Source organism: Lemur catta, chromosome 1, assembly GCF_020740605.2.
Source record: "Lemur catta isolate mLemCat1 chromosome 1, mLemCat1.pri, whole genome shotgun sequence".
Lineage (NCBI taxonomy): Eukaryota > Metazoa > Chordata > Mammalia > Primates > Lemuridae > Lemur > Lemur catta.
This window is the reverse complement of record NC_059128.1, coordinates 114,842,268-114,870,133: the sequence shown is the minus strand read 5'-3', so window position 1 is coordinate 114,870,133 and position 27,866 is coordinate 114,842,268. Positions and strand designations below refer to the sequence as shown.

The following is a 27,866-nucleotide window of genomic DNA, read 5'->3' as shown; positions in this document are numbered from 1 at the left end:
TCATGCTAATTGGGTCAGGTTTTAACAGGTCCCCGAAGGGCTGGTGGAATTTGCATTTCTTTGACTGCTAATGCAGAAGAACACTTGCTTGTGTGCTTGTCTGCGACTTATATACCCGTTTCTGGTGGTTATTGTCGGTGAGTTCTGCTTAAGTAGCTTTGGGGGTGAATGGTTTCATTGGGGAGTAGTTCGTGGTGCTAGAAGTTTCTTCCTGAGCTAAAATGTGGTCCCTCAATATTTCTACCTGTGTGTCCTTGCTTTTACCCTAAAACCACTAAAAAGTCTCCGGCTGCACCTCTTTTAATAAACGAATTTGTTCTGTGAAGTTTGGATTCAGTTGAGGGGCCTCACTTGGGGATCTGGGGGGCCGCATGTGGCCTTGAGGCTGCAGGTTCCGCACCCCTCGGCCCTTGCCCTAGATCCAACCAACTGAGGACTGAAAATATATTAAAAAAAACAACCCAAGAAAAAATAACACAAAAGTAAATAGTACAGATAAAAAACAATACAGTATAATGACTATAAGTAGTATTTGCATTGTATTAGGTAATATATATAATCTACAGGTGATTTAAGTATATAGGAGGATGTGCATAGGATATACACAAATATTAAAATATTATACCATTTTATATAAAGGACCTGAGCATCCTTGGATTTTGATATCCACCAGGATCCTGGAACCAATACCTCATGGATACCAAGAGACAATTGCATTTCATTCTTTTTTTATTGCCAAATAATACTCCCTCGTGTGGATAACAGTGCACTTTTAAGTAAGAGATAGTATTGTTTTAAAGGAAAATATGAACAAAATAACAGTACAGGAGTATGTCAATATGGGGTTAATGTAGTATGCAAAGACCATCAGATCTTCACAGGGCTCTTACTTGCTCTTTTTTCATTCCTCTTCAAATATCACCTCCCTGATCACCTATCTAGGATTAAGGTTTCCTTTTGGGGTGATGGAAATGTTCTGGAATTAAATAGAGCTGATGGTTGCACAACATTGTGAGGGAACTAAATACCACTCAATTGCACACTTTAAAATGGTTAAAGGGATAAATTTTATGTTATGTGTAGTTTTACCACAATTAAAAAAAATCTTATTCCCATTATTCTTTTAACCCCTTATGATGATTTATTTTGCTCCACTGCACCCAGCACTACCAAAACGCACACTGTAGTGCGATGTGTTTAAGGAAAGTTTCCTCACTAGAATGTAAGTTCCAAGAGATCAAGGACTTTGTTGTCTCTCTTTGTCACACTATTTCCAGCCCCTAGTACAGTATTTGATATTTGATAGGGATTTAAATTATTTTAATGCAATGAATAAGTAAACAAGTCTATCAAAAATAAAAATATTCATAACCTCTGGACCAGCAGTTCTACTCCTAGAGAAATATTTGTACAAGTGCACAAAGAATAGGGAACTATTCTGTTTTCGTGGTTTGGAAAGGCAGTATGTGGAACTCATACTGCTCGTGGTGCATTGAGATGACTTTTAGTGGTTCATACATGAACATTTAAACATTTAATGTATATTTATCTTTGGTATCGTTATCTCCTGTTGTGACAAGTGACACTAACTTTCCACTTAGAGTAGTTACAGTTTCCTTTTTAAAATAACAATTCTATTGATATATAATTCACACACCATAAAATTTTGAAGGTATACAATTCAATGGTTTTCGGTATATTCAAAGAGCTGTCCACTATCACTGCTATCTAATTCTGAAACTTTTTCATCACCCCAAAATGAAACCTTGTATCCATTAAGTAGTCACTCCCCATGTCTACCCAACCCTCAACCCTTGGCAGCTGATAATCTGCTTTTTGTCTGTATTGTTAGGGTGGAAAGGCTAGTAGGGGCTCATGGCAAGGGTGGAAAAAGATGTCTCATGTAGGAATTAAGACATAAAAGTAAAAAAGTTTGTTTTATCTTCTTAAAGAAGAGCGGGGATGAGTTGGGGAAGAAAGAGAGTAGAGAGATGGCATGGCCAGCAGCGAGGCCAAGTGGCTGCCTGATTTTAAGGGAGACGAAGAGAAAAAAAAAAAAAAAAAGCAATGGCTGTCAGTTGATAACAAAAGCAGCAGCAGGTAGATAACAAAAACTGCAAGGATGTCAAAGTCCAGGAGTCTGTTTCCTGCCTTTCCTTGGAGAAGGGATTCTCGCAGCAGATGTGGCTGAGGCTGTAGCTCCTTCCTTTGCTGTTTACTCAGGAACTCCGTAAAAGCAGATTCGCAAAAAACAATTCAAAAAGCCAATTTTGTTTTTTTTTGTTTTTTTTTTATTTTTTATTTTTTTTGAGACAGAGTGTCACTTTGTTGCCCGGGCTAGAGTGAGTGCCGTGGCATCAGCCTAGCTCACAGCAACCTCAGACTCCTGGGCTTAAGCAATCCTACTGCCTCAGCCTCCCGAGTAGCTGGGACTACAGGCATGCGCCACCATGCCCGGCTAATTTTTTTTTTTTTTTGTATATATATTTTTAGTTGGCCAGATAATTTCTTTCTATTTTTAGTAGAGACGGGGTCTCACTCTTGCTCAGGCTGGTCTCGAACTCCTGACCTCGAGCGATCCACCCGCCTCGGCCTCCCAGAGCTAGGATTACAGGCGTGAGCCACCGCGCCCGGCCCAAAAAGCCAATTTTGAAAGAGAGAGAATTACCTCTCTTTTCTGTCCAGTCAGCTCTCTTCAAAAGTGCGAAACAGAACTCCTACAGGGTACCTGTTAGTGAAAGAACCCATAGGATTGATCTTTAACTGTTACTGGGGAAATTGTGGGATTGGGTATCTTCCTATTATTTCTGCAAGGCCGTCCTTACACTGAATTTGCCTGTTCTTATAATTTCATATAATTGGAATCATACAGCAAGCAGCTTTTCCCACTTAGCATAACATTTTCAAGGTTCATCCATGTTGTAGTCTGTAACAGCCGTCCTTCCTTTTTACTGACAATAATATTTCATTGTATGGGTAACAGTTTTATTTTAAATTTAAAAAATGTTTTAAAGAAAATATCAATGGAATAATAATAGTAGATATGGGATGATGCAAAAGACCAAAGTTCGGGAGGCTGTAATATAGGAATCCCATTTGGAAATACGCACAGTCAACAGGGACAACCAGGGGTGTGCCTTCTGAGTGTGCAAACGTTCTTTATTTCTGTGGCTCGGATGGGAGGGTCATTCATTCAGTCTTTGCACTGCTGCCAGTTTCTACAGAATAATCTATGAGAAGATGTTGGGTGTGATCAGGAAATACTTAGTATCTGTTTCTTAATCTCTTTCAACCCTCCTCTCACAATGATCTGTCTAAAGGAATAGATACATTGCCTTGAAAAGTTAAACCTACCCAGGGCAGTGTAGAATAGTTGAATGACACAGTAGCACTCATAACCCCAAGCACCAGGAGCAAAATCTAAATTCTTCTGAAGTACAATATCAAAACTTATAATTTGCCAATCAGAACTTACATTGTATTCTAATAGCAACAGATTAAAACCGACAAATTCATTTACATGGATTAGATATGCTAGGTCTATTTCTCTTACTTTATAATCAGTGATGATTGCACCCTGTTGTAATAACTGTTACTACCACTTATTATTTTGTTATTTATTTAGAGATAAGATCTTGCTCTGTTACCCAGGCTGGAGTGCAGTGGAATGATCATAGCTCACTGCAACCTCCAACTCCTGGGCTCAAGTGGTCCTCCTGCCTCAGCCTCCTGAGTAGCTGGGACTACAGGTGTGTACCACCATGTTTGGCTAATTTTTACCTTTTTTTTTTTATAGAGATAGGGTCTTGCTGTGTTGTTCAGGCTAGTCTCGAACTCCTGGCCTCAAAAAATCCTCAAGCCTCAGCCTCCCGAAGTGCTGGGATTACAGGCATGAGCTATCACAGTGGGCCTTAAACATCTTTTTGAGATATAATTCATACACCATACAATTCACCCATTTAAAGTACACAATTCATTTTTTAGTATATTGCATAATTAATTTTTTAAAATTGTGGTAAATTATATAACATAAAATTTGCCATTTTAACCATTTTAAAAGTGTATAATTCAGTGGCCTGAGTTACATTCACAATGTTGTACAACCATCACCACCATCTATTTCCAAAACATTTTCATCACTCTGAACAAAAACTCTGTATTTATTAAGCAATCACTCTCCATTTTCCCCCCTACCCTCAGCTCCTGATAATCTCTCATCTACTTTCTGTCTCTGTGAACTTTCCTATACTGGGTGCCTTATAAAGTAGAATCGTATAACATTTGTGCTTTGTGTCTAGTTTATTTCACTTCACATAATGTTTTCAAGGTTCATCCATGTTGTAGAAGCATTCAAAGTATTTAATGCAGTGGCGCTATCATAGCTCACTGCAGCCTCGAACTCCTGGGCTCAGACGATCCTCCTGCCTCAGCCTCCTGAGTAGCTGGGACTACAGGTGCATACCACCATGCTTGGCTAATTTTTAAAATTTTTTATTTTTGTAGAGATGGTGTCACACTATGTTGCCCAGGCTGGTCTTGGACTCCTGGCCTCAAGTGGTCCTCCCCAACCCTTGGCCTCCCTAAGTGCTGAGATTACAGGTATGTGCCACTGTGCCAGAACCTCAAGGTATTTTCACAGAGAGAATTTAACATGAGAATTAATTAAACACATCATGAAGATTTGGAGAGGCAAGGGGCAATACTAGTTAACTGGGACTAGGTCAACACTAGGGTTAACACAGAGATGATTGCTGTGGGAATCAGCTGACCAGCAGGTTAGACCGGGGAAACAAAAGGAAGAGGTCATGATACTTTAGAGTCTTAAGGAGGAGGAAGATGGTGCTGTGTGCAACTCTACCCATATGTCTGAGACGGAGTTGCCGACCAGCTGGTGCTAGTATATTTGAGAAGGCACAGTGATGCTGATTCTGCATGTGGGGCAAAAAAGTTGGAAACTGGAATGATCTCATGCTACCGGCAACCACAAAGGAAGACTCTAGTCCCATTTCCCACCTCCTCTGTGGTCTCTCCCTCTTGGACCCATTTTGTCAGAAGCTACCAGGAAGTCACTGGGTCTAAAGGAGAACAGCCTTGAGGCCATGGGTGTGGACATACAGTGGGGTGATTGGCCTAATGAATCAGGTGGAGTAAGGGTGACCTCCTTTCTTATAATTGATCATCTGTGAGAACAACTTCATGAAGAGCTGAAATATTTTATTCCCAAATAACCCAACCAATCAGAACATAGGTGAACCAGTTCATGTCCCAAGTTCTCCGAGCTAAAACTCCTGACACTTCTCTTGTATCTCATGCTGAACTGGGGGCTGAACTGGGGGCTTTTGGAAACTGCTTGTGCCTCCTTGTTTATGAATAAAATTGGAACACGATTAAGTGGAAACTACTCCTAGGTATAGGAAGTGGATTTTGTAAAAGAAAATAAAATTTCAAGACCCTCTCAATTTATTATATTATGCCAGGGGGGAACTAAGCCCTGGAGACCAAGTCATGTAGCATGTATGCAATTCTGTTTCCTAGATTATAACTCTCTTGCTCATTGTTCTTATTCTATAAATGACTAGGCGAGACCACAGACCAGAGACCTCACTTACAATTACTGCTTTTTTATAGACTAACTGCCTCCTTTATTGTCCTATACCTAACTCAGACCAGATGGCACCCAAGACCCCACAACACTTACATCTTCAGTGTGAAATGTTAAATATACCCCTCCTGAAAGAAAAAGACCACCTCGACTAATTAGATTGTTGTGACTATGCCTTAAGCCTTACACAGGAAGTTGTCAAAATTATGTCAAACTTCCCTAAACTCTGTCTATATAAAAGATCTCAAACTTCTGCATTTTGGAACACCACCTTCCGATTTTTGGCCTCTATGCTTCCTGGGCTGCCTATCCTTACAATTTGCACTTGAATAAACTCTCTTTACACTAGGTTCTGACCCCCTTTTGATTATTTTGGGTTGACAATTTGTTTTCATTTCATGGATTCTGTAAATTTCCTAGGGAAATTCTAGGAACCTCGGAGGGTCATCCATTATAATTGATTAATTTATTTTGTACAGATGGGGTCTCCATATGTTGCTCGGGCTGGTTTTGAACTCCTGGCCTCAAGTAAGCCTCCCAAAGTGATAATGTGCAGTTTTAACCTGGCTCTGCCACTTCAACCTTGTCTAGTGTGTCAGTCAGCACAGGTTAGGTTACACTACAGTAACCAATGACCCCCAAAGCTCACTGACTTAAGACACTCGAACTTTAGTCTTGGGGCACCAAGTGGAAGAACCAGATTTTGAATAAATAATCACATGACCAAAACCATAATTTTATTTATTTTTATTATTTTTAAATTTTTTTATTTTTAATGATTATGAGTATGTAATAGTTGTATATCTTTATAGGGTACATGCGATGTTTTGAAACAGGCATATAATGTGAATTAATCAAATCAGGGGAATTGGGGTATCCATTGCTTCAAACATTCATCTTTTCTTTGTGTTGGTAACATGTCGAATCTTTTCTTCTAGATATTTTGAAATATGCAATAAGTTGTTGTTAACTATAATCTGCCTACTGTAAGATTGAATACTGGAACTTATTCATTCTATCTAGCTATATTTTCACACCCATTAACCAACTTTTATTCATCCACCCCTCCCTTCTTCCCTCCCAGACTCTGGTAACCACATTCTTACTTTTTTATTTTTTATTTTTCTGAGACGGAGTCTCACTCTGCTGTCCAGGCTGGAGTGCAGTGGTATGATTGCAACTCACTGCAGCCTCAAACTCCCCAACTCAAGCAATCCTCCCACCTCAGCTTCCTGAGTATCTGGGACTACAGGTGCATGCCACCATGCTCAGCTAATTTTTAAATTTTTTTTTTTTTTTTGTGGAGACGGGAGTCTCACTATATTGCCAGGCTGGTCTTGAACTCCTAGCCTCAAGTGATGCTCCTGCCTCAAGCTTCCCGAGTAACTGGGATTACAGGCTCTGGTAACCATCCCTTTTAGCTCTGTGGCACCAGAGAGAGAGAGAGAGAGAGAGAGAGAGAGATGGCACAGTTGCTAAATACTTGTGATACTATAACTAGCTTATCTCCAAGGTCCCTTATAGTTCTGAAAAGCTACATTTCTGCATCAGGATACTTCCTTGGGAACATTATGGAGATAGAACCATCATGGAAAATGCAGCCATTCAGCATGGAATTGTGACCTGTAACTTGACAAATTCCCAACACATCCGTTTTCACAAAAGAGGACAAGGCTCCCGTTTCTCCATTCATGAGAGACACACCCCGGAGGCAGCTGGCCATGGAGAAAAAGAGGTCAAATCTCTAACTCCTTTCATAACAGCCGCATGGTTTAAGCACAGAGTGAAGATTCCAACACATTCTTTCAAAGCTTGACAATTGTATATTGGACACTCATTATGATGATCGAAGACTTGTTCCCTGCCCTCCAGAAATCATAATTTCCAGTGTCTCATCCTGGGTGAGAGGGCAGTATCAATTGGAAAGACTGTTTGAAGTGGCTTTCTGGAAAAAGTAGGAGTGGGAGGTCATGGAAAAGAGAATGAGGTAAGAGGGAGGGTCCTCCAGCTTGGCGGAATTGGTGATGGCAAGGCTTAGAGGCAGGGGTGAGTGACAGGACATTAGCCTTGTTGGATGAGCAAATTCATGGTGTGTGAGATGGGAGACAAGTTTAGTAGTCCCAGAAAAAGTTTGATTGAGGTGGAAGGTGGTAAGTAGGCATTGTTTTTCTCAGTAGAATATTTTGAGCCTTATATAGTATTTGCTTCGTGGGAGAAATAAGAACACAGGAGCAGAAAATGGGATAAGTGAATGTAGCCTTAGGTTGCGTTAATAGAGGTAGAGCGCTCAGCCTGAGGGAGGTGATGTTAATGTTACTGTCATGACTTGTGCTAAGTTTTGGCTGGTTTGCTCTAACAAGGACAGGGACAGATTAAAGGAGGACCTGCATGAGGGGTGTGATGTAAGAGGAACCGGGTGCCATTTAGCCTTGGGAAGAGAAGGTCTTGGACAGTGGTGAGAGCTGCCTCTAAATATCTGTGGGGCAGAGAGAGCCCCTGGAGGACAGCCTCTCTCTGTCCTTTCTACTTCTACTGCAGATAGAGCTGTTTCCGGAGGGTGCTTAGGATTTCGGGGTTCACTTTCCTCTGTTTCCCTTCCTGAAGCACCTCTGCTTCTGCCATCCGCCGGGTCACCTGCATCAACAGGTATGGTCAGCTTGGGGGCTGGGCTCCTGGGGGAGTTGGTATAATGGGCTTATGGGGAGAAGGTGAGAGAACAGGGCAGGTGGGTATCCATGTCCTAAGAGGGGAGACCTCTGTGGTCTCCTCCTATGCCATAGTTCCTATGGGCTGGGCATTTTTTTCTCATTTACAATCAAAACACATAACCATTAGAAGAAAGATTTTGCCCAAACATTGGTTAATTCCAAAGGGTTTGTTTATAGACGCTTATCTGTACTTCATCTAAACCAGCGGTCCCCAACCTTTTTGGCACCAGGGACCAGTTTCATGGAAGACAATTTTTGCACAGACGCGGGGCAGGGGGTAGGGGTGGTGGGGGAGGAGGTAGAACTCAGTCGGTGATGAGTCTCCTGGTTTTCCTAACAGGCCTACAGGACCAATACCGAGCCACAGCCCAGGGGTTGGGGACTACAGATCTAAACTATGTCCCATCCTGTGAGCTTTGTGATTTCCTGCGTTAGAGAAGTTGTTGCTGGAAGATGAGCATCCGAGTGTCTGTGTTGGAACCCAAGTGGGATTTGGTGCTGGGGGGTGGGGTGGAGAGAGGATTGGAGGAGGCTCCGCCCACTCTGCTTGCACCCTGCTCTGCCTAGACAAGGGTTCCAGATACCTTGCTCCAACTCACCTCTGTCAGAAGCTCCAAGATGGGTCCTTTCCTCTCTGTGAACACGTCAACCAAGGTCTGGATGAAGCAGGAGCCATTCTGATCATGTCTGTAGGAAATGTACCCTGGGGGTTCCAGAGAGGTGGGCTCAGGGGGTCTCCTGGGGAAGGACAGGTAGAGGGAACCCTGGAAGTGGGTGGGTCTTGGAGGAGAGGCGGAGGGGTCAGCAGCGGTGGGTGGGAAAGAGGAGCAGAAGTCACCCAGGGCCAGCTGGGAGCTCATACCCTCCACTGTGGAGTAGACGTGGAGGGCGTCCGTGTACGTAGGGATGGTGTGGGGCTTGCCATTCGTGATCATCACAATCACATCTCCACCTACTGTTTCTCCTGGGTCCCTTTGTTCTGAAACACCAAGAAGAGGAAAAGGCAAAGTCAGAAATACAGTTAAGTAAGGAAGAAGGGGCCGGGTACGGTGGCTCACGCCTGTGATCCCAGCACTCTGAGAGGCATTGCTTGAGGCTGGGAGTTTCAGACCAGCCTGAGCAAGAGCAAGACCTGTCTCTACAAAAAATAGAAAAATTAGCCGGGCGTGGTGGCACATGCCTGTAGTCCCAGCTACTCAGGAGGCTGAGGCAGGAGGATCACTTGAGCCTAGGAGTTGGAGGCTGCAGTGAGCTGTGATGATGCCACTGCATTCTAGCCAGGGAGACAGAATGAGACCCTGTCAAAAAAAAAAAAAAAAAAAAGAAAAGAAAAGAAAAGAAAAGAAAAGAAAAGAAAAGTTCTGGAGAATGGACACGCTTGAGGCTCTGACTCAGGGGGATGGGCGGGACATGGACAATGTATATAACCTGAGCTTTTGTACCCCCATGAAGAGCTGAAATAAAAAAAAAAGAAAAGAAAAGAAAAGAAAAGAAAAGAAAAGAAAAGAAAAGAAAAGAAAAGAAAAGAAAAGAAAAGAAAAGAAAAGAAAAGAAAGTGGTCTGGTGGTATGGCCAGCCTCAGTTGGGCCTTTGGATCTGGGACTGAGTTGGATTACAGACACAGACTCTGTGTTCTTGGGTTTGTCCCCACCTCCTCGACAGGCCTGAATGATGTACACTTTGGGCTTGGCTCTCAGGGCCCGGCAGTTCTTGTTGTTCAGGACCTCGAAGAGGTTCTCCAACTTGACCATCTCTCCGTCTTCCCCCTCGAGGAAGCCTTCCTCCCCGTGTGCCATGAGCACCACAAAGGCACAGCTGACAGGGTCTTCCCAGGTATCTATGGCCTGCTGGAATTTTTCTAACTCTTCCTGGAATTGCTGGAGTGAGAGGAATGGCCAGAGTCAGTTGGGTCCTCAGAGCCCATCCGTCCGACCCAGACCCTTCCCTGCTGGAGCTGGCAGCCCAGTACCTGGGCAGTGGGGTCTCTCTTCATGGTACTTTTAAATCTCAGCTGTCTGAACATGCGTTCCAGGGCATCCAGGTCTGCCTCTGAACCTTCCCGGGCTTTGGTGACACACAGTGTTAGGGCAAGGCGGGCTCCTGACATGTCATATGCCTCCTGGAGCAAGAGATGACAAAACAAGGAGAGGTTTAAGGAGAAGCAGATGTAGCCAAAAGAGGCCCTGGGTTAGAGTTGGCAGGTAAAATATAGGATGTCCAGTTACAGTCAAATAAGGCTGGATGCAGTGGCTCACACCTGTAATCCCAGAACTTTGGGAGGCCAAGGCAGGAGGATCACTTGAGGCCAGGAGTTTGAGACCAGCCTGGGCAACATAGAGAGACCCCACCTCTATAATAAATAAATAAATAGCCAGGAGTGGTGGTGTGTGCTTGTAGTCCCAGCTACTCTGGAGGCTGAGACACAAGAATCACTTGAGTCCAGGAGTTCAAGGCTGCAGAGAGCTATAATCGTGCCACTGCACTCCAGCTTGGGTGACAGAGTGAGACCCTGTCTCTTAAAAAAAAAAATCCAAGTAAAAAACAACTACATTTTTAGTAGAAGTATGTCCCAAATATGCCATGGGCTATACTTATACTACAAAATTGTTTGCTGTGGGTGTGAAATTCACACCTAATTGGGCATTCTTTATTTTTATTCACCAGATCTAGCAACCCAACCTGGGGTCTGGCTCTGTTTTAGCCCAGCGTGAATGTGGGCAAATTACTGCTCCTATCTGAGCCTTGGTTTCTAAATACAGACAACAAGTGTGTAAGTGATTTTGAAAATTCCTTCCAGTTGTCACATTTGGTGGCTTTGCCTCTCTCCCCATCCTTTCCAAGAGTGTTCTGAGCATTCCTGCATTACTTCCTTCCTTGCAGAGGTCTCACAATTTCTGAAGCTAAATACCGAGATCCTATGTTATCCCCATCTGAGGAAGAAGATTATTGGGGTCCATATTTCTTTTCAGAAGAGAAGCAGAATACTGAGTAGCACTGTGATAAGAACTTGATCTTTGGAGACAGAGGTAGCCAGGTTTCACCCCGCTGCCCCAACTTGGCTTCCATCTCTGAGTCATTTTTTGCCATTTGGATGATCCCAAAAAGCATCTTCTAGCTCTCAGTTCAGGTCATGATTTTTTTCACTCCCTCTACCCTTCCTTCCTTCCTCCCTCCCTCCCTTCCTTCCTTCCTTCCTTCCTTCCTTCCTTCCTTCCTTCCTTCCTTCCTTCCTTCCTTTTTTTTTAATATAGGAACATTTGTACACATATTGTCTGGCTTTCTCCACTAAGAAGACATAGAAGCTGTGATAGCACAATATTAATGAGCACATTTAGCACCCGGATCTTGACTTCTAAGTATCATTCTCTGCTAGAAAGACCCAAGGCTCCTCAGAGAAACAGCCAATTCCATGTCTAGAGCAGGGAATGAACAAGATGAACCTAATACATCTTGTGCTTAAAGCAAGGAATTGCTCAAGGAGTCGTGGAGACACTTGTTAAAAGAACACAGGAGTCAGCTTGAAGATGCTCCACTGGCCAGTCATACTAGGCAATCTGAGAGTCAAAATGAATGATAGTAACACATTATATAGGACAACACAGGAAATCAGGAGTCCATATAGATATAAATAAAAAGGTAAGTGGAAGCCTGATATCCCCATAGTTCAAAGTACCTTCTTACAAAATACTAATTTCAAAGGAAAGAGGAAATTTATAGTGGAGAAACCTGGCACACAACATCTTAATTAAATGATCAAAATATACATCATCAGTAATACCTTCATTCTTTCCAAAACGTTAAGATTCTCAACTCTCTTCTCCCAACGCGCTCCCCTCCCCTCAATCTGCACCCAGCCCACCTCCTGCAAAGGCCGAGGATTACTCATTTCTTCCTCCATCTGAGTCTGTCTGTCAGCACTCTGGTCTGGTCCTGGGGGATCAAGAGAAGATAGATTAAAGATCTCTACGGGGAGGCAGAGGGGCTCAGGGGACAGACTGGTTTATCCGTATGGATTTTTGAAACTATTCAGTTTGAAACTATTTCAGGACCCCATTGGTGGGGACATGGCACATGATCAGACCTGGGCAAGAGATGACAGTCCATGAAGTATGTCATCTCTAGAATGACAATCCTGTGGTGTCTTCCACCCCTGGAAGTCCTCAGAACTCTTGCTGGGCCAACCCCACAAATGCTGCCCCTCTGGGACCTCTCTGTATCTCCTTTGGGATACTCACCAGCCTGTAATGGACTGGACTTGCCCTCTGAAGGCCCTAGATTGATGAGCAGGGCAAGTGGCCCATGTATTCCCTCTTCTATCCAGGAGCTGACTGGATGGGGAGGCATCAATAAGAACATGCCTTGGAGTTGTGTTTTAATAAGAATGTCATCAAAGTGGGGAGTACCACTTTGAAATTGTCCCAGTGGGTCTCCAGGGAGTCAATCCACCTCCCTCCCTCTGCCTTGAGTGTGAACATCTGTCCAAGTTCTTTTTTTTATATTATTTATTTCAGCTTATTATGGGGGTACAAAAGTTCAGGTTATATATATTGTCCATGTGCCCCCATCCCCCTGAGTCAGAGCTTCAAGCGTGTCCATTCCCCAGACAGTGCGCATCGCCCTCATCATGTAGGTATACAACCTGTCCAAGTTCTTCATTCTCATCTCTGAGTTGTTCTCATCCTTTTCTACTCTCTGGCTGAAGAGAAAGACTTCTGTCATACTCTTGGCATTTCCTCATCTCTTTGTCTTTTCCTATGCTTCCTCCTCAGTGTTGAATGCTTCTATGCCAGTCAAGACACTTCCCTGACAATTTTGATGGCATAATGTCTGCTATGCCTTCCCCTATTATCCATCCATCCACCCCCTCACCCATCCATTCATCCACCCATCTATATACCCACCTATTCCTCCATCCACTCACCCATCCTTCCATCTCCCCATCTGTCCACTCGCCCATCCATCCATCCATCCATCTACCCACCCACTTACTCAACCATTCATCCTATCCACCCATCCATATTTCCATCTACCCATTTATACACTCACCCATCCATTAATTCATTCATCCATCTACTCATCCATGTATCCATCAACCCATCCATCCATCTATCCACCCATCCATCCATCCATCTATCCATCTATTCAACTATCTACCCATCCATCCAGCCATCTACCCATCCATTCATCCATCATCCCATCTACCCATTCATCCTTCCATCTACCCATTTATCCACTCACTCATCCATCCATCCATTCATCTACCCATCTGCCATTCATCCAACCACTCATTCATCCTGTGTTATGGAGCTCTAGTCTATGACAGAAATGAATATTAAATCTCTCTCTCTCTCCCCCTTTTATCCTCTCTCTCTCTCTCTCTCTCACACACACACACACACATGCACAAACACACACATACATATGCATAAACACACAGACGGAACAAGTACTGTGAGGAAGGAGGAACCAAATGTCATGAGAGACGAAGTGGAAGGAGCACAGCTCTGGTGCCAGGTAAACCAGAATTGAATCCTGGCTGGGTCCTTTCCCAGCTGTGTGACCTTGAACATCTCATCCCCTCCCCCGAGACTCGATTTTCCCATCCAAAAGGAACCTGAAAAGAGTGCCAGGTACTCGAGAGCAATGACAGAGCAAGGTAGGTTTTATGATCCCTGTTAACCCCCTGGAAGTCGCCTCTCCCTTCTCCGGACTCCCTCAGCTCTGACTGTTTACACTTGAGTTACAGCAGTTGTTTTTGATCCTTATTCTTGTGGCTGAACTGGTAGCTTAGTTTTCAGGACTGAGAGCTTGACTTCTTTATCTCTGTCTCCATCAGAGCCAGCCGTGTGGGAATGGACAGAGAAGTGATGTTGGGGAGAATTTGCTGAGTAAACAAATAATAAACAAATGAACAGACAAAAGAAAGTGACGGATGGAGGAATGGACAGAAACGTCTTGAGTTCTGCCCAGACTTGGCAGAGCATCCATGTGTGAAGGGAGCAGGGAGCATGTGTGCATGTGTCTGTGTGTGAGAAAGAGGGAGGCAGGAGAGCTAGTATAATATCTTCCAAATCACTTACCAATGCTAGAAGCAGTCGTTCCTCAAGGTGAGGCCCAATCTCACCACTCTTCTTGCTGCCAGCACAGGGCTGGGAGCCCAGGAGGAGTCAGGTCCACGTGTTGATCTTGGAGAAGGGACTGATGCTGAGGAGTCTTCCTAGGTTTCTCCCGAGAGCCTTGTCCATGAATGGGGCAGCACAGTCCTCTGGACGTTTATTGCCAGTGAGTTTTCTGTCACTTGAGAAATGTCACAACAAGAGAGACACACCCTTGGCACAGCGTTAGGGTGGAAAGGGAGCCAAATGCCAATGTCATGAGTGATAGCAAGGCGTAGCTAGCCGACGCCCCTTGGAGAAGGTGCATCCAAAATTAGCCAGAGCTTTTGTGCCAGCCCAACCACAAGACCTGCATCCCCCCTGCCCCACCATCCAGGTCCAGCTCATCTGGTTATCACCATCCACCACTGTATCCATTTCATCCGTTTCACCTTCCACTATGCAGGTAACACTAACTTCACTGGTTGATTATCTCATCTAGCCCTTAGGAGGCCACAGGGATCAGCACTGTTGCTCCCATTTTGCAGATGGGGAGGCTGAGGCTTATAGAAATGAGGTCAAGTGATCAGTAACTGGCACAGTTGTCACTGAAACTTAAAAGGGTCCAGTCCAGCTGTCTCAACTGATGCTTTGCAGCTGCCTCAGCCCCTCCTCTTCTCTTCCTCATAACCTTCCTCCTGTATTCTTTTTAAGCCATTTTGTTTTACATTATTTCATTATATTTTATCTTAACAGCTTAAATGAGATGGAATTCACATACCGCACGATTTACCCACTTAATGTGTCCAACTCAACGGGTTTTAGTATATTCACAGAGTAATGCAACCACTACCACAGTCCATTTTTGAACACTCTCATCACCCCGAAAAGAAACCCAATACTCTCCAACTATCACTTCCAATCCCTCCATAAATCCTAGCCCGAGGCGAACACTAATCTACTTTCTGTCTCTGTGGACGTCTCTGTTCTGGACATTTCACAGGAATGGAGTCATATAATATGTGCAATGAACATGAGAGTGAAGATATCTCTTCAACATACTGATTTTGTTTCCTTTGGACAGATATCGAGTAGTGCGATTGCTGAATCATATGGTAGTTCAATTTTTAGGTTTTTGAGGAACCTCCATACTGTTTTCCATAATGGCTGTACTCACTGACATTCAAAGTTTCAGTTAGACAGGAGGAATAAGTTTGTCAGATTTTTTGCATGACAGGGTGACTATATGCAATAATAGAGTATCGTACATTTCAAAATTTGAAGGGAGCAAATTTCCAATGTCTCATCATAAAAAAGGATAAGTATGAAATATGATGGTTATGTTAATTAGCTTGATTTAATCATTCCACTTTGTATACATGTATCAAAACATTACATTATGCCACATATATATATATACACAATTATCTGCCAATTGAAAAAAATTCATAAAAAATTTAAAAAGAAGGTAGTATACACATCCTGTAGTGTGGGGAACATAGTAGGTACCCAAGAAATCTTAGTGGAGTATGAATCAGAATGGTGAGACATGGATGTGTCACCATGTGCTGGAGCAACCGTTAGCTAATTAACCAGCTAATTAAATTGATGAAATATATTTATTGTCATCAATTTAATAAATGTATAACCTTATTTTATTTGATATCATTTTATTGTTTTATTTTATGAAGGTGAACTTCCTTCACGGAGATCTCCTGGGAGATCCAGACAGTCCTTAGACAGAAGTCAAGGTGACCAGTGCTGAGCTGGGGGTACAGGAGGCTGTGGGAGCCCCGAGGAGGCCTCTGATCTGGCCGAGCACAGAGATCGGGGCTGGCCTTTCCTGAATCTGCATTCCCACTCTGGCTCGGCCACAGGAAAGTCACCTAACCTTGCTGAGGTGGAACTGCCCCTCCTGTAGAACTTACTTCTGAGAACTAACTGTTCTGAGGGCAAAATTAAATAATTTCTCCAAAGTGGTGTGGCCCACCTGAGCATTCAGCGGGTTCAGAGGCTGACCCTGTCCTTGGAGCTGTGGAGATGTATAGAGCCTTCAGGAGCTTACACACAGGGCTCCCTTCTCCTCATGTCCGCACATTGCAATGACTTGCGAGCTTCTAAAAAATACAGAAGCCTTGGACCTCCCCCCCCCCAGACCCTGATTTAAGTGATCAAGGTGGTGATTCTGACATCGACTTTTTTTTCTTTGAGATGGGGTCTCGCTCTGTTGCCCAGGCTGGAATACAGTGGCATCATCATAGCTCACTGCAACTTCCAGCTTCTGGACTCAAGTGATCCTCCTGCCTCAACCTCCCGAGTAGCTGGGACTACAGGCACATGCCACGATGTCTGGATAATATTTTTTAAAATTTTCTGTAGAGATGGGGTCTCACTATGTTGCTCAGGCTTGACATAGTTTTTTAAAGGGCCCTAAGGTGATTCGAATGCATCACAGGGTCTAACACTACTGGTTTTGTGGGAAGGGACAGATAATAAGTGTAAATTAGTAAACAAGATAGTTGGAATGGTGTCATGTGCTTAAAATGAAAATAGACCAGATGAAGTGACAGAGACTCATTGGAGGGGGCTACAGGATGGTCGAGGGTAGGTCTCAGAGGAGAGGACGCTTGAGTCAGGTCCCAGGAAGTGCAGATGCTCAATCCATGCAGCGACTTTCCCCTTCCTTTACACCACTGGTTTTCCAACTTGGTTGTAGTGTTAACGCCTGGCTTCCATCCCCAGAGATCCGATTTAGCTGGCGGGACCCAGGCCATATATAACATAAAATTAACCACTGTAACTATTTAAAAGTGCATATTAATAATTCAGTAGCATTAAGTACATTCACGATGTTTTGTGCTGCCATCACCACTATGCAGCCCCAGAACTTTTACATCACCCCAAATGAAACCCTGTACTCACTAAAGCAGTCACACCCCCTTCTCCTCTTCTGCCAGCACCCCAGAAACCATTAATGTGCTCTCTGTGTGTATGGATTTGCCTATTCTTGTTTAAAATCATCAAAAGGTGGAAACAACACAAACGTCCATCAGTGCATGAGTGGATCAGCAAAATGTGGTCCATCCAGACAGCAGGACAGTATTCAGTCTTAAAAAGGAATAATGAAAGGTAGATCCATTAACCTTGAAAGAAGCCAGATGCAAAAGACCGTATCCTGTATCAGACAGTGGTAAGTATCAACTATCACCTTACGCTGTGTTTGCTTTTCAGTCAATAAAGGATTGATGTCAGGGGACAGTTGACATTGTTCACAATCACCATCAACAGCGGTATCCTGAAACTTTTTACCCTTTGACCAACATCTCTAAGTTTCAGTGAGACAACAGGAATACATTTTGTAAAAATCATTATTATTGTTTTTAGATTTTTAAAAATTGATGCATAATTGTACACATTTGTGGGGTACACCGTGATGTTTCCATACATACGATGTATAGTGATCAGATCAGGGTAACGAGTCATTATTTTTAATTGGCACATAGTAATTGTACATATTTATGGGGGACAGGGTGATATTTTGATACATGTATACAACATGTGATGCTCAAGTCAGGGTAATTAGCATATCCATTGCCTCAAACATTTGTTGTTTCTTTGTATTGGGAATATTCAAAATCTGCTTTTTTTTTTTTTAGCTATTTGAAAATAAACAGGCCAGATGTAGTGGCTCATGACTGTAATCCCAGCACTTTGGGAGGCACTTGAGCCCAGCCTGGGCAACACAGCGAGACCCCATCTCTACTAAAAATAGAAAAATTAGCCAGGCATGGTGGCGTTTACCTGTAGTCCCAGTTACTTGGGAGGCTGAGGCACAAGGATCACTTGAGCCCAAGAATTCAAGGCTGCAGTGAGCTGTCATCACTCCACTGCCCGGGTGACAGAGCAAGACCCTATCTTCTAAAAAATAAATAAATAAAAATAAAAAAAGAAAACAAACAATAACTTATTGTTAACTACAGTCACCCTACAGTCCTATGGAACACTGGAACTTATTCCCAAGAGGAATAAGATTTGAGATCTGTTGCATAGCATGGTGACTATAGTTAGTAATATCATTATATATTATATGTTTCAAAACTGCTAAAAAGAGTAGATTTTAAATGTTCTCGTCACATAAAAAATGATAATCAGGAGAGGGGAAAGATGGGCTTATTGGCTTGATTTATTCATTCCATGATGTATATCAACACATCACATTGTACTCCAGAAATATATACAATTATTATTCATCAATGAAAAGTATAATAGAAAATACTATTATTTGTTTAAGAAAACAACAGCCTCAGCAAGAGTGAGACCTTGTCTCTACAAAAAATAGAAAAATTAGCTGGCGTCGTGGCACATGGGCTTGTAGTCCCAGCTACTTGGGAGGCTGAGGCAGGAGGATCCCTTGAGCCCAGCAGTTTGAGGTTGCAGTGAGCTATGATCGTGATGCTACTGCACTCCAGCCTGGGCAACAGAGCAAGACCCTGTCTCAAAAAACAACACCAAAAACAACAATGGCATCTTATGGCTGAAACTGACTTATTTCTCAAGTAAATGTGAGTGAGGGCTCCCAGTCCCCAAGCAGCCCAGTCTCTTAGATTGTTTTGCGGAAGACTGAATGGAGACACTTCATTGAATGTGCACGTGTTTCCTGGGCACCGGTTTCCTGAGAGTTCATGGCATGGTGGCTATACCCTATCTTCCCACACAGTCAGAGAATGGTCATGTGCTCAAATTGGCCATGCTCACCCCTGGGCACATCTATGAATTCATCTTTGCAGCTGCATCTTCTCTGCCTGGTGCCTGCATTTACATCGAAATCACCGCCAGTCCACAGTTCCATCTGAATCTCAGGTCCTGACCTCTGAGGCTCCCTTTGCCTGTGCTGGGAGTGACAGCAGCAAGATCTTATTGTCGTGATGAAAGCAGGCGGTGTTGCTCTAAGATTTTTGGCAACTTCTTCTCATCTCAGGCTCCCTTGGGGGGTAAACAACTCACGGGTGCTCGGCAAGATGAGGCAGCATCTAGTCAGACAGGATTTTGTCAGATTTTGTCTGCCACAATCCAGGAAGACGCCCAAGTGTCCTTTCCTCCCTGAAAGTATCAAAGTATTAACGTTTTGCAAGTCACTGAGCTTGCAATACAATGGGGAGGATTGGCTGTACTTTCTCAGGCACCCGCCAAGAACATTTTATTTTATTTTATATTTTTGTGTTCCTGCGGGTGTTTATCATCCTGTACATTCACTATAAAAAATCCAATTATATTTACTAGTAGCTGTAATGCCGGTAGTAGTATTAATAGTTGTTACTATTGCAGGATGAAAAATCTTCATCCTAGTTATACGTATTCTTGCAACTCGGCTTTGTGCAGTGGGAGTGGGGGGTTGATTTCCCATAAAGGCAAGGAATACATATCATACATGTTTCTTTTCAAAGCGTACACGGAAGCTGTCAATCAATAACTCCGGATACCTATATTTCAGGTACCGTAGGTATTATTTTACCTTGACCTTCACTTACCTGAGTCACAGGATTAAGGGATGTTCTTCATGCCTTCAGAGCATTTCAAGCATGGGAACCCTACTCCTCACAGTAACTGTGCAACTGCACGGAGAAAATAGAGGTTTAAGAAAAGTTTTGTAAGTTGGCTCCAGGGTGGTGCAGCTGGGCTCTGAAGACAGCGCTCTTGAACTCCCGAGCCCTCTTTTTTCCCTTCCTTTATGGCCCAAAGATTGGTTCCAGGAAAAAGAAATGAAAGAAATGCTTGGTTACTTTTCAAATCTGTCCTGAGAATGTCATGAGAGCTCAGCAGATTAAACAAGTCAGCCAAAACTACTGTGGGGGAACTGAAAGAGGTCTGGCAACAAAAGAAGTTCTCTCTCTGACCTTGACTGAGTGCTCCCACCTTGCACAGACAGCCACGTTCTCTGATGTGGTATAGCTCTCGGGTACCTATATGTTGCTTTTTAATTTAATTTTATTATTTAATTTTATTTTTTATATCTGTAGAGACAGGGTCTCTCTCTGTTGCTCAGGCTGGAGTGCAGTGGTGCAATCATAGCTCACTGCAGCCTTGAACTCCTGGGCTCAAGTGATCCTCCTGCCTCAGCTTCCCAAGTAGCTGGGACTACAATTGTGCACCACCACACCCAGCTAATTTTTAATTGTTTGTAGAGATGGAATCTTGCTATGCTGCCCAGGCTGGTCTGGAACTCCTGGCCTCAAGCGATCCTCCCACCTCAGCCTCCCAAAGTGCTGGGATTAGAGGCTTGAGCCACTGAACCCAGTCCCCTACGTGTTGCTTCTATCCATACCAGTTTGCCATGGACTCTGTGTGTGTGTGTGTGTGTGTGTGTGTGTGTGTGTGTGTGTGTGTGTGTGTGTCGGGGTGCAAGTGGAAAGATGCGACTACAAGTGGAGACTTCATTCTGTAGCAAGCAGATAACTGAATGGAAGCATAATGGTAAAGGATGTATTCTTTGAAATGAGACTCTCTGGCTTGGATTTCTGACCCTAGTGACTTGAATTATGTAACCTCTTTGTGGTTCAGTTCTGGTCCATAAAGAAGAGAAACACTCACCTTGCTTTATGTGAGGGGTTAACATATCTCAAACACTCAGACGAATTTCTGTTATCTAGGAAGCACTCTATTTTACCTTCTAAATACCTCTTGGATATATCCTTTTCTCTCCCACATCACCTCCTCTATCCTCAGTGAGATGTCCAACATCCGTGACCTGGGCAGAGCTGCACACTCTAGTGGATCTCCGCTAGCTGGTAGTGTGACCTGGACAAGTCCCTGCTCTGCTTCAAGAAAATTGCCCCTTCACTGTACACAGAGAGGTTGGCTCTGGTCAGCTGGCTGGTGTTTTGGAAGCTGCGTGGTATGCGTGATGTAATCTTTTTCCCGATGAAGGTGGAGAAAAGGCGACAGGAAGGACGTGGCCCTGATACTATCTGTGATCTGAGCCAAGTCTTCAGGGAGGACTTGCTTCACACCACCGTGGGATGAGATGACCTGACAGCAATTAATGATGGCTGTAATTGTGCTATTAATGAGGCACGAGATGAAGATAAAAGACTAATTATTATGTATTAGTGCCATGAACAAGCAGAAATGGCAAATGTGGTTACTATTGCAATGAAGAGTCACAAACATGTTTTCATTTTCAGAAATGGGTAAGGAAAGACACAGGAAAGAATGAATGAGAGAATCCTAGCAAGTGCGGGAAAGGGTGCTTGAGGGGAAAATGATTGCTGGGAAAGGGATTACAGTGGAATTGCCTGCACAAGGTCATTTCCCCACAGAGGGGTGGAATGGAGGAAGTCTGCTGCCGTCAGCTACATATCCATTGATGGGACATTTTGCAACTCAGGGGGATCTATTGATGAGATATTGAGGCCTTTTAGGACCTGAGAGGCCAGAAATAGAAAATGCCCGTGGGAAATCAGGCTTTCCAGATGCTGAGCTCACAAACGTCTCCTGACTGTGGACAAGACGTAGGGTTGCTTGTGCTGGGAGGATGCTTAATGGTGTTACACAGAAAGTATTTCCTCCACAGTGGGGGAATGTTTTTAGGTCGGACTTCCTTTCTGCCCCTTCCTTCCTTTCTCCCATCCTTCCTCCTTCCCTCCTTCCCTCTTTCCCTTCCTTCCTTCCTGTCTCTCTCCTACCCTTCCTTCCCTCTTTCCTGCTTGCATTTATTGTCTGCCTACTATGTCCCAGGCATGGCAGATAGAATGGAGAAAAATTAGATTGGTTCACGCTCTCGTGGAACTTAAGTTTACTGGGGGGAGACAGTCATTAGTAAAACAATCACACTAATGAATACGTATTTGGAAGCTGAGATAAATACACTGAAGGACAGAAGCTGATTCTGTGATAACGTAAAGAGACCAGCCAAGACTCCTGCTCCTAAGACAACTGGAAAGGCTTCCCTGAGGAAGAGACGTGCTTCAGTGAGAATTTTCTGGGCAAAGGTGTGGGACCAAGGGGGAATGAGAGAGAACTTTCCAGGTAAAAAACAAAAATGGACAAAAGGCGCTGTAGCTGGGGAGGAGGCCAATGGGAGGGGTGATGGGGGAGTGGTCCAAGATTTGAATGGAGAGAAAGAGGCAGGATCTGGCCCCACAGGCTTCTGTATTAAAGTGACTCTTTTCTCCAAGTGAAATGTAATCGACTCTCCCCACCTTGGCCCCAAATTGATGCAGGTGGCAATGTCAGGACTCACAGAGAAAAGTAGCTACAAGACTGCTTGAATCAAACCCAGAGAAGCTGTTCCTCAATTCATACAGAACGAGGCCAGGCGTTTTGTGAATGTCCCAGAGGGGGAGACCTTCCTTAAGAAATCTGTTGATAAGGCCAGGTGCGATGGCTCATGCCTGTAACCCTAGCACTCTGGGAAGCTGAGGTGGGAGGATCTCTTGAGCTCAGGAGTTTGCCACTAGCCTGAGCAAGAGTGAGACCCCCATCTCTACAGAAAATAGAAAAAAAATTATCCGTGTGTGGTAGTGTGCATGCCTGTAATCCCAGCTACTGGGGAGGCTAAAGCAGGAGGATCACTTGAGCCCAGGAGTTGGAGGTTGTAGTGAGCTAAGATGATGCCACTGCACTCTAACTAGGATGACACAGCAAGACTCTGTCTCAAAAAAAAAAAAAAAAAAGGATCTGTTGGTAAAGACTGAGTTCTCAGGATTGCTGAGCCTGGCAGTACAATAGTCCTTGAAGTCCTCAAGTATGTTGAGGGGTTGCAGAATTTTCCATGAGCAATAATCAGATTTCTGATGGAGGAAAGTGGCTTTCCAACAATGAGGAATGTACAGGAAAAAAAAAATGGTCCCAAATAACTAAATACAAGGAAAGGGGCATCTAGATCACATTCAAACAGGAATTTGTCCTGCAAATTTGGCCCCTGGCCACCTCTTCAGCCTCATCCACCAGCATCCTAAAAATATTTTTCAACTTCCTAAATGTACCCATATGCTCTCTTGCTTGCCCCAGGACCTTTGTATAGCTGTGTCTTCCTAGAGTACTCTTCCTCGCCCTCTCTTTCTTTTTTTTACATGAATGATACCTGTTCATACTTCAGGTGTCAGCTCTAATGTCAGCTTCTTTAAGGCTTTACCTGATTTGCCTTCACTCCAGGGGTTAAGATCTCTCTAGTTTTTTCTGGTTTTGAGACACTGTCACCCAGGCTAGAGTGCAGTAGCATCATCACAGCTCACTACAACCTTGCTCTTGCTCAGGTTGGTCTCAAACTCCTGACCTCAAGCAATCCCCCTGCCTCAGCCTCCCAGAATGCTAGGATTACAGGCATGAGCCACTGCGCCCAGCCAAGATCTCCCTAGTTGTATGCATCCATCACATTTTGCTTTCCTTTCTTTCTAAAACTTTTAATTAATCCGGTTAATATTTGTTCTCTCCATTTACGGAGTGTCACTGTGGGTGAGGAATTATCCTAAGCACTGTAAGTGTATTATCTCACTTAATTTTCACAGCCCTGTGAAGTAAAAACTGTTTATTGTGACCATTTTATATGTTGGGTAAACTGAGGCATAGAAGTTAAATAACTTGGCCAAGGTCTCTCAACCAATACTTGGCACCACCACAATTTGAACCGACAGCTGACTCCAGTGTCCATATTCCTTATTACTTCCCATGGCATAAAGAGAAGAGGGGTGAGGCTGGATAAGTTATGCAGGGGCTTCTCTCTCAGAGCAGGATGTCTCTTCTCTTTCTAGGCCATTCTGGAACTCAGCGCTTACCCCAGAACACAGAGATCATTAAGCTCCCTGTTAGGTCTCAGCAAGCAGAAATACAATGATTTGCAGGGACAGAGGGTTGAGTCAGTAGATGACTCAGATGATAAACTGGGGAAAGTGAAAGCAGATAACTGCTTAGTGGTCTATCGTTACACCTCTGGAGGTAGAGAGGCAAAAGGGACCCTGGAATTCTATGCTAACACAACATGGGAAACTGAGAGAAATCATATTTTTCATCTATTTATAAGTTTGGAAGTTTTATAGAATATAAGTAACTGGCTTAATAAATGGAAGTTCATTTTGTCTTTCATGAAAAATTACAGATAGATGGCTCAGAGCTAGAATGGAAGCTCAGTAATCACCAGGGAGCCAAACTCTCTCTATTTGTCACTCTTCTTCCATCAATATGTAGCTTTCATCTTGTGACCCAAAATGGCTGCTTCAGCTCCCACCATCACATCTTATATTCCAGTTGGCAAGAAAGAGGAAAGGGAAGGAGAGAGCATGCTCCTCCCCTTAGTGACATGACTGGAGTATTTTACATATCATTTCTACTCACATCCAATTGGCCAAAATATAGTTCTATAGCCACACCTAGGCTCTATGGATTCTCCAGGACCTTTCAACCCATCCTTAGCTCAGATATGCCTCCTCAAGGATCTAGTGGTGTCCTGCTTCCTTCATGTCAGGTCCACAAGCTTCATGGTTTTCTTGCTAAGACCGCAGCTCTGGAGGATCAATGTGGTTGTGAAGAGAGCTCTGAGAATGGAGTCAGGGACCTTAATTCTAGCCCTAAACTGCTACAAGCTCAGTGTGAGACCTAAATTGAATTGCTTCTCCTTTCTGGATCTCAGCACCTACATTTGGTTTTTTTTGTTTTTTTAATTTTTAATTGTTATGGGTACGTAATAGTTACATATCTTTATAAGGTACATGTGATGTTTTGATACAGGCATATGATGTGAATTAATAAATCAGGGTAATTGGGGGATCCATCGCCTCAGGCATTTAACATTTCTTTGTGTTAGGAATATTCTAATTCCATTTGTTTAGCTATTTTAAAATATACCCTAACTTATTGTTGATTATAGTTACTTTGTTGTGCTATCAAATATTGTTCATTCTATCTGACTACATTTTCCCCCCATTAACCATCCCTACTTTATCCCCCACTCCCCACCATCCTTCCCAGCCTGTCAACTATCACTCTACTCTCTGTCTCCATGAGATCAATTGTTTTAAACATTTAGCTCCCACATATAAGTGAGAACCTGCAAGATTTGTCTTTCTGTCAGCACCTACATTTGTCTTACAAAATGAGGCAATTGGACCCTTTTCTACTTCTAGGTTCTAGAAAGTTCCTCACCATCCTCTGCAGAATTCCATGGAGTAACACTTTTATTAGGACTGAAACATTTACCCGTATGTAAATGTTTCATTCATGGTTATTCTGAACCCTAGATCACCCAATTGTCCATTCCATCTTTCAAGCATTTCCTCAAAGTCTGCAGGCTCAAGTAAATTGTTGATGGATGGAGAGTGTCACAAAAACTTCAAATTTCTCCCCGAATCCGTACTCCATCTACTAGCGAGTAATAGAAGTTGAGCTGGGTGTATGGCCCCCAAGCTAAAGATTATGTCTCCCAGGCTAGCAGTAGTCATGTGACTAAGTACTGGCCCATAGGAAGTGAGCAGACAGTGTATGTACAACTGCCAGGTCGTGCTCTTAAGGGGCAGGAGCACATCCTTTCCTTCCTCCTTCCTCTTTCCTGCTGGCCACAAGTATGAGGAGGAGCACTGGGGCACTTATCTTGGAATACGAGGTGGAAGCCATAGCAAATTAATCATGGAGCCCCCATCCCTATTCCAGGTCTGGACTGCCTATTTGCAATTTTACCTTTCTAGTGTGTGATGCTAGGCTTTTTGTGTCTTAAAAAAAAAAAAAAAGCAAACCCATATTCTAACTCATATAGAATTTTGTACCAGGAGAAGGGTGGTTACCTCAACATAAAGTTGAGCACCTTTTCATATAAACCATTGTCCATTTGTATATTCTCTTTGGAGAAACATCTGTTCAGGTACTTTGACCATTTTAAAATCAGATTATTTGGGTTTTTGCTTTTGAGTTGTAGAAGTTCCTCCTATATTTTGGATTTAACATCTTATCGGATACAGAGTTTGCAAATATTTTCTCCCAGTCTGTAGGTTCCCTTTTCATTTTATTCTAATTTCAAAGTATTATGGGGGTACAAATATTTTTGGTTACATGGATCACTCTTAAAATGCTTGAGTCATGGTTATAACTGTACCCATTAGATAGATTTTCACCTGTCCCCTTCTCCCTCCTCCCCCTGCTTGATTTCCTTCTAGGCATATGTGTGTCCATCAGTTAGATCCAATTTAATAGCGAGTACATGGGGTGCTTATTTTTCCATTCTTTAGATACTTCACTTTAGGATAATGGTCTCCAGTTCCATTCAAATTGTTGCAAAAGGCATTAAGTCATCCTTCTTCACAGCTGAGTAGTATTACATGGTATACATATACCACATTTTGTTAATCTACTCATGAATTGATGGGCACTTGGGTTGATTCCACATTTTTGCAATTGTGAATTGTGCTGCAATAAACATTTTAGTGCAGGTGTCTTTTTGATAAAATGATTTCTTTTCCTTTGGGTAGATACCCAGTAGTGGGATTGTTAGATCCAATGGTAGGTCTACTTTTAGTTCTTTGAGGTATCTCCATATTGTTTTCCATAGAGACTGTACTAATTTGCAGTATCACCAACAGTGTAGAAGCGTTCCTTTCTCTCTACACCCATGCCAGCATTGTTAATTTTTTTCCTTTGTTGTGCAGGAGCTTTTTAATTTGATGAAATCCCACTTGTCTGTTTTTGCTTTTGTTCCCTGTGCTTTTGGTGTCATATCCAAGAAATCATTGCCAAGACCAATGTCTAGAATCTTTTTCCTTAGGTTTTCTTCTAAGAGTTTAATTTTTCATGTTTTACATTAAGTCTTTAATAGGTTTTGAGTTGATTTTTGTATTGTGTGATTTAAGGGTCTAATTTCATTCCTTTACATGTGGCTATTCAACTTTCCCAACACCATTTATTGAAGAGACTATCTTTGCCCTGTCATGTATTCATGACAACCTTGTCAAAGATCATATGTGGATTTACTTCTGAGCTCTCTATTCTGTTTCACTGGTTTATCTGTTTTTATGCCAATACCATACTGTTTTGAATATTTTAGCTTTGTAATATGTTTTTCAATAAGAGAGTGTGGTACCTCTAGCTTTGTTATTCTTGCTTATGATCACTTTGGGGTATTTTGTGGTTTCAAATGAATTTTAGGATCTTTTTTTCTATTTCTGTTAAAAATGCCCTAGGGATTTTGGTAGGGATTGCATCAAATCTATAGATCACTTCAGGAAGTATTGACACTTTAACAATATTACTTTTTCTAATCCATCAACATGAGATATCCTTTCATTTATTTATTTGTGTCTTTTAAATTTTTTTTCATGTTTTATAGTTTTCAGTGTATAACTGTTTCACCTCCTTGGTTAAATTTATTCCTAAATTTTTTTTCTTTTTGATGCTCTTATAAATGGACTTTTTTTTCTTAATTTCCTTTTTGGGTTGGCTATTGTTAGTGTTTAGAAACACAACTGACTTTTGTATGTTAAT

General features: G+C 42.9%; 1 protein-coding gene across 1 annotated transcript; it reads right to left on the bottom strand.

The window, feature by feature from the left end:
* Positions 1 to 8,102: 8,102 nt before the first annotated feature.
* On the bottom strand, positions 8,103 to 12,216 carry CASP14 (caspase 14). Its single transcript, XM_045549415.1, has 6 exons — positions 12,170 to 12,216; positions 10,280 to 10,429; positions 9,962 to 10,187; positions 9,173 to 9,289; positions 8,910 to 9,013; positions 8,103 to 8,236 (listed from the first exon to the last, which is right to left on the bottom strand). Exons 1-6 carry the CDS (start codon positions 12,206 to 12,208, stop codon positions 8,132 to 8,134), a joined length of 741 nt encoding a protein of 246 aa, XP_045405371.1. The 5' UTR covers positions 12,209 to 12,216; the 3' UTR covers positions 8,103 to 8,131.
* Between the last annotated feature and the right edge of the window lie 15,650 nt (positions 12,217 to 27,866).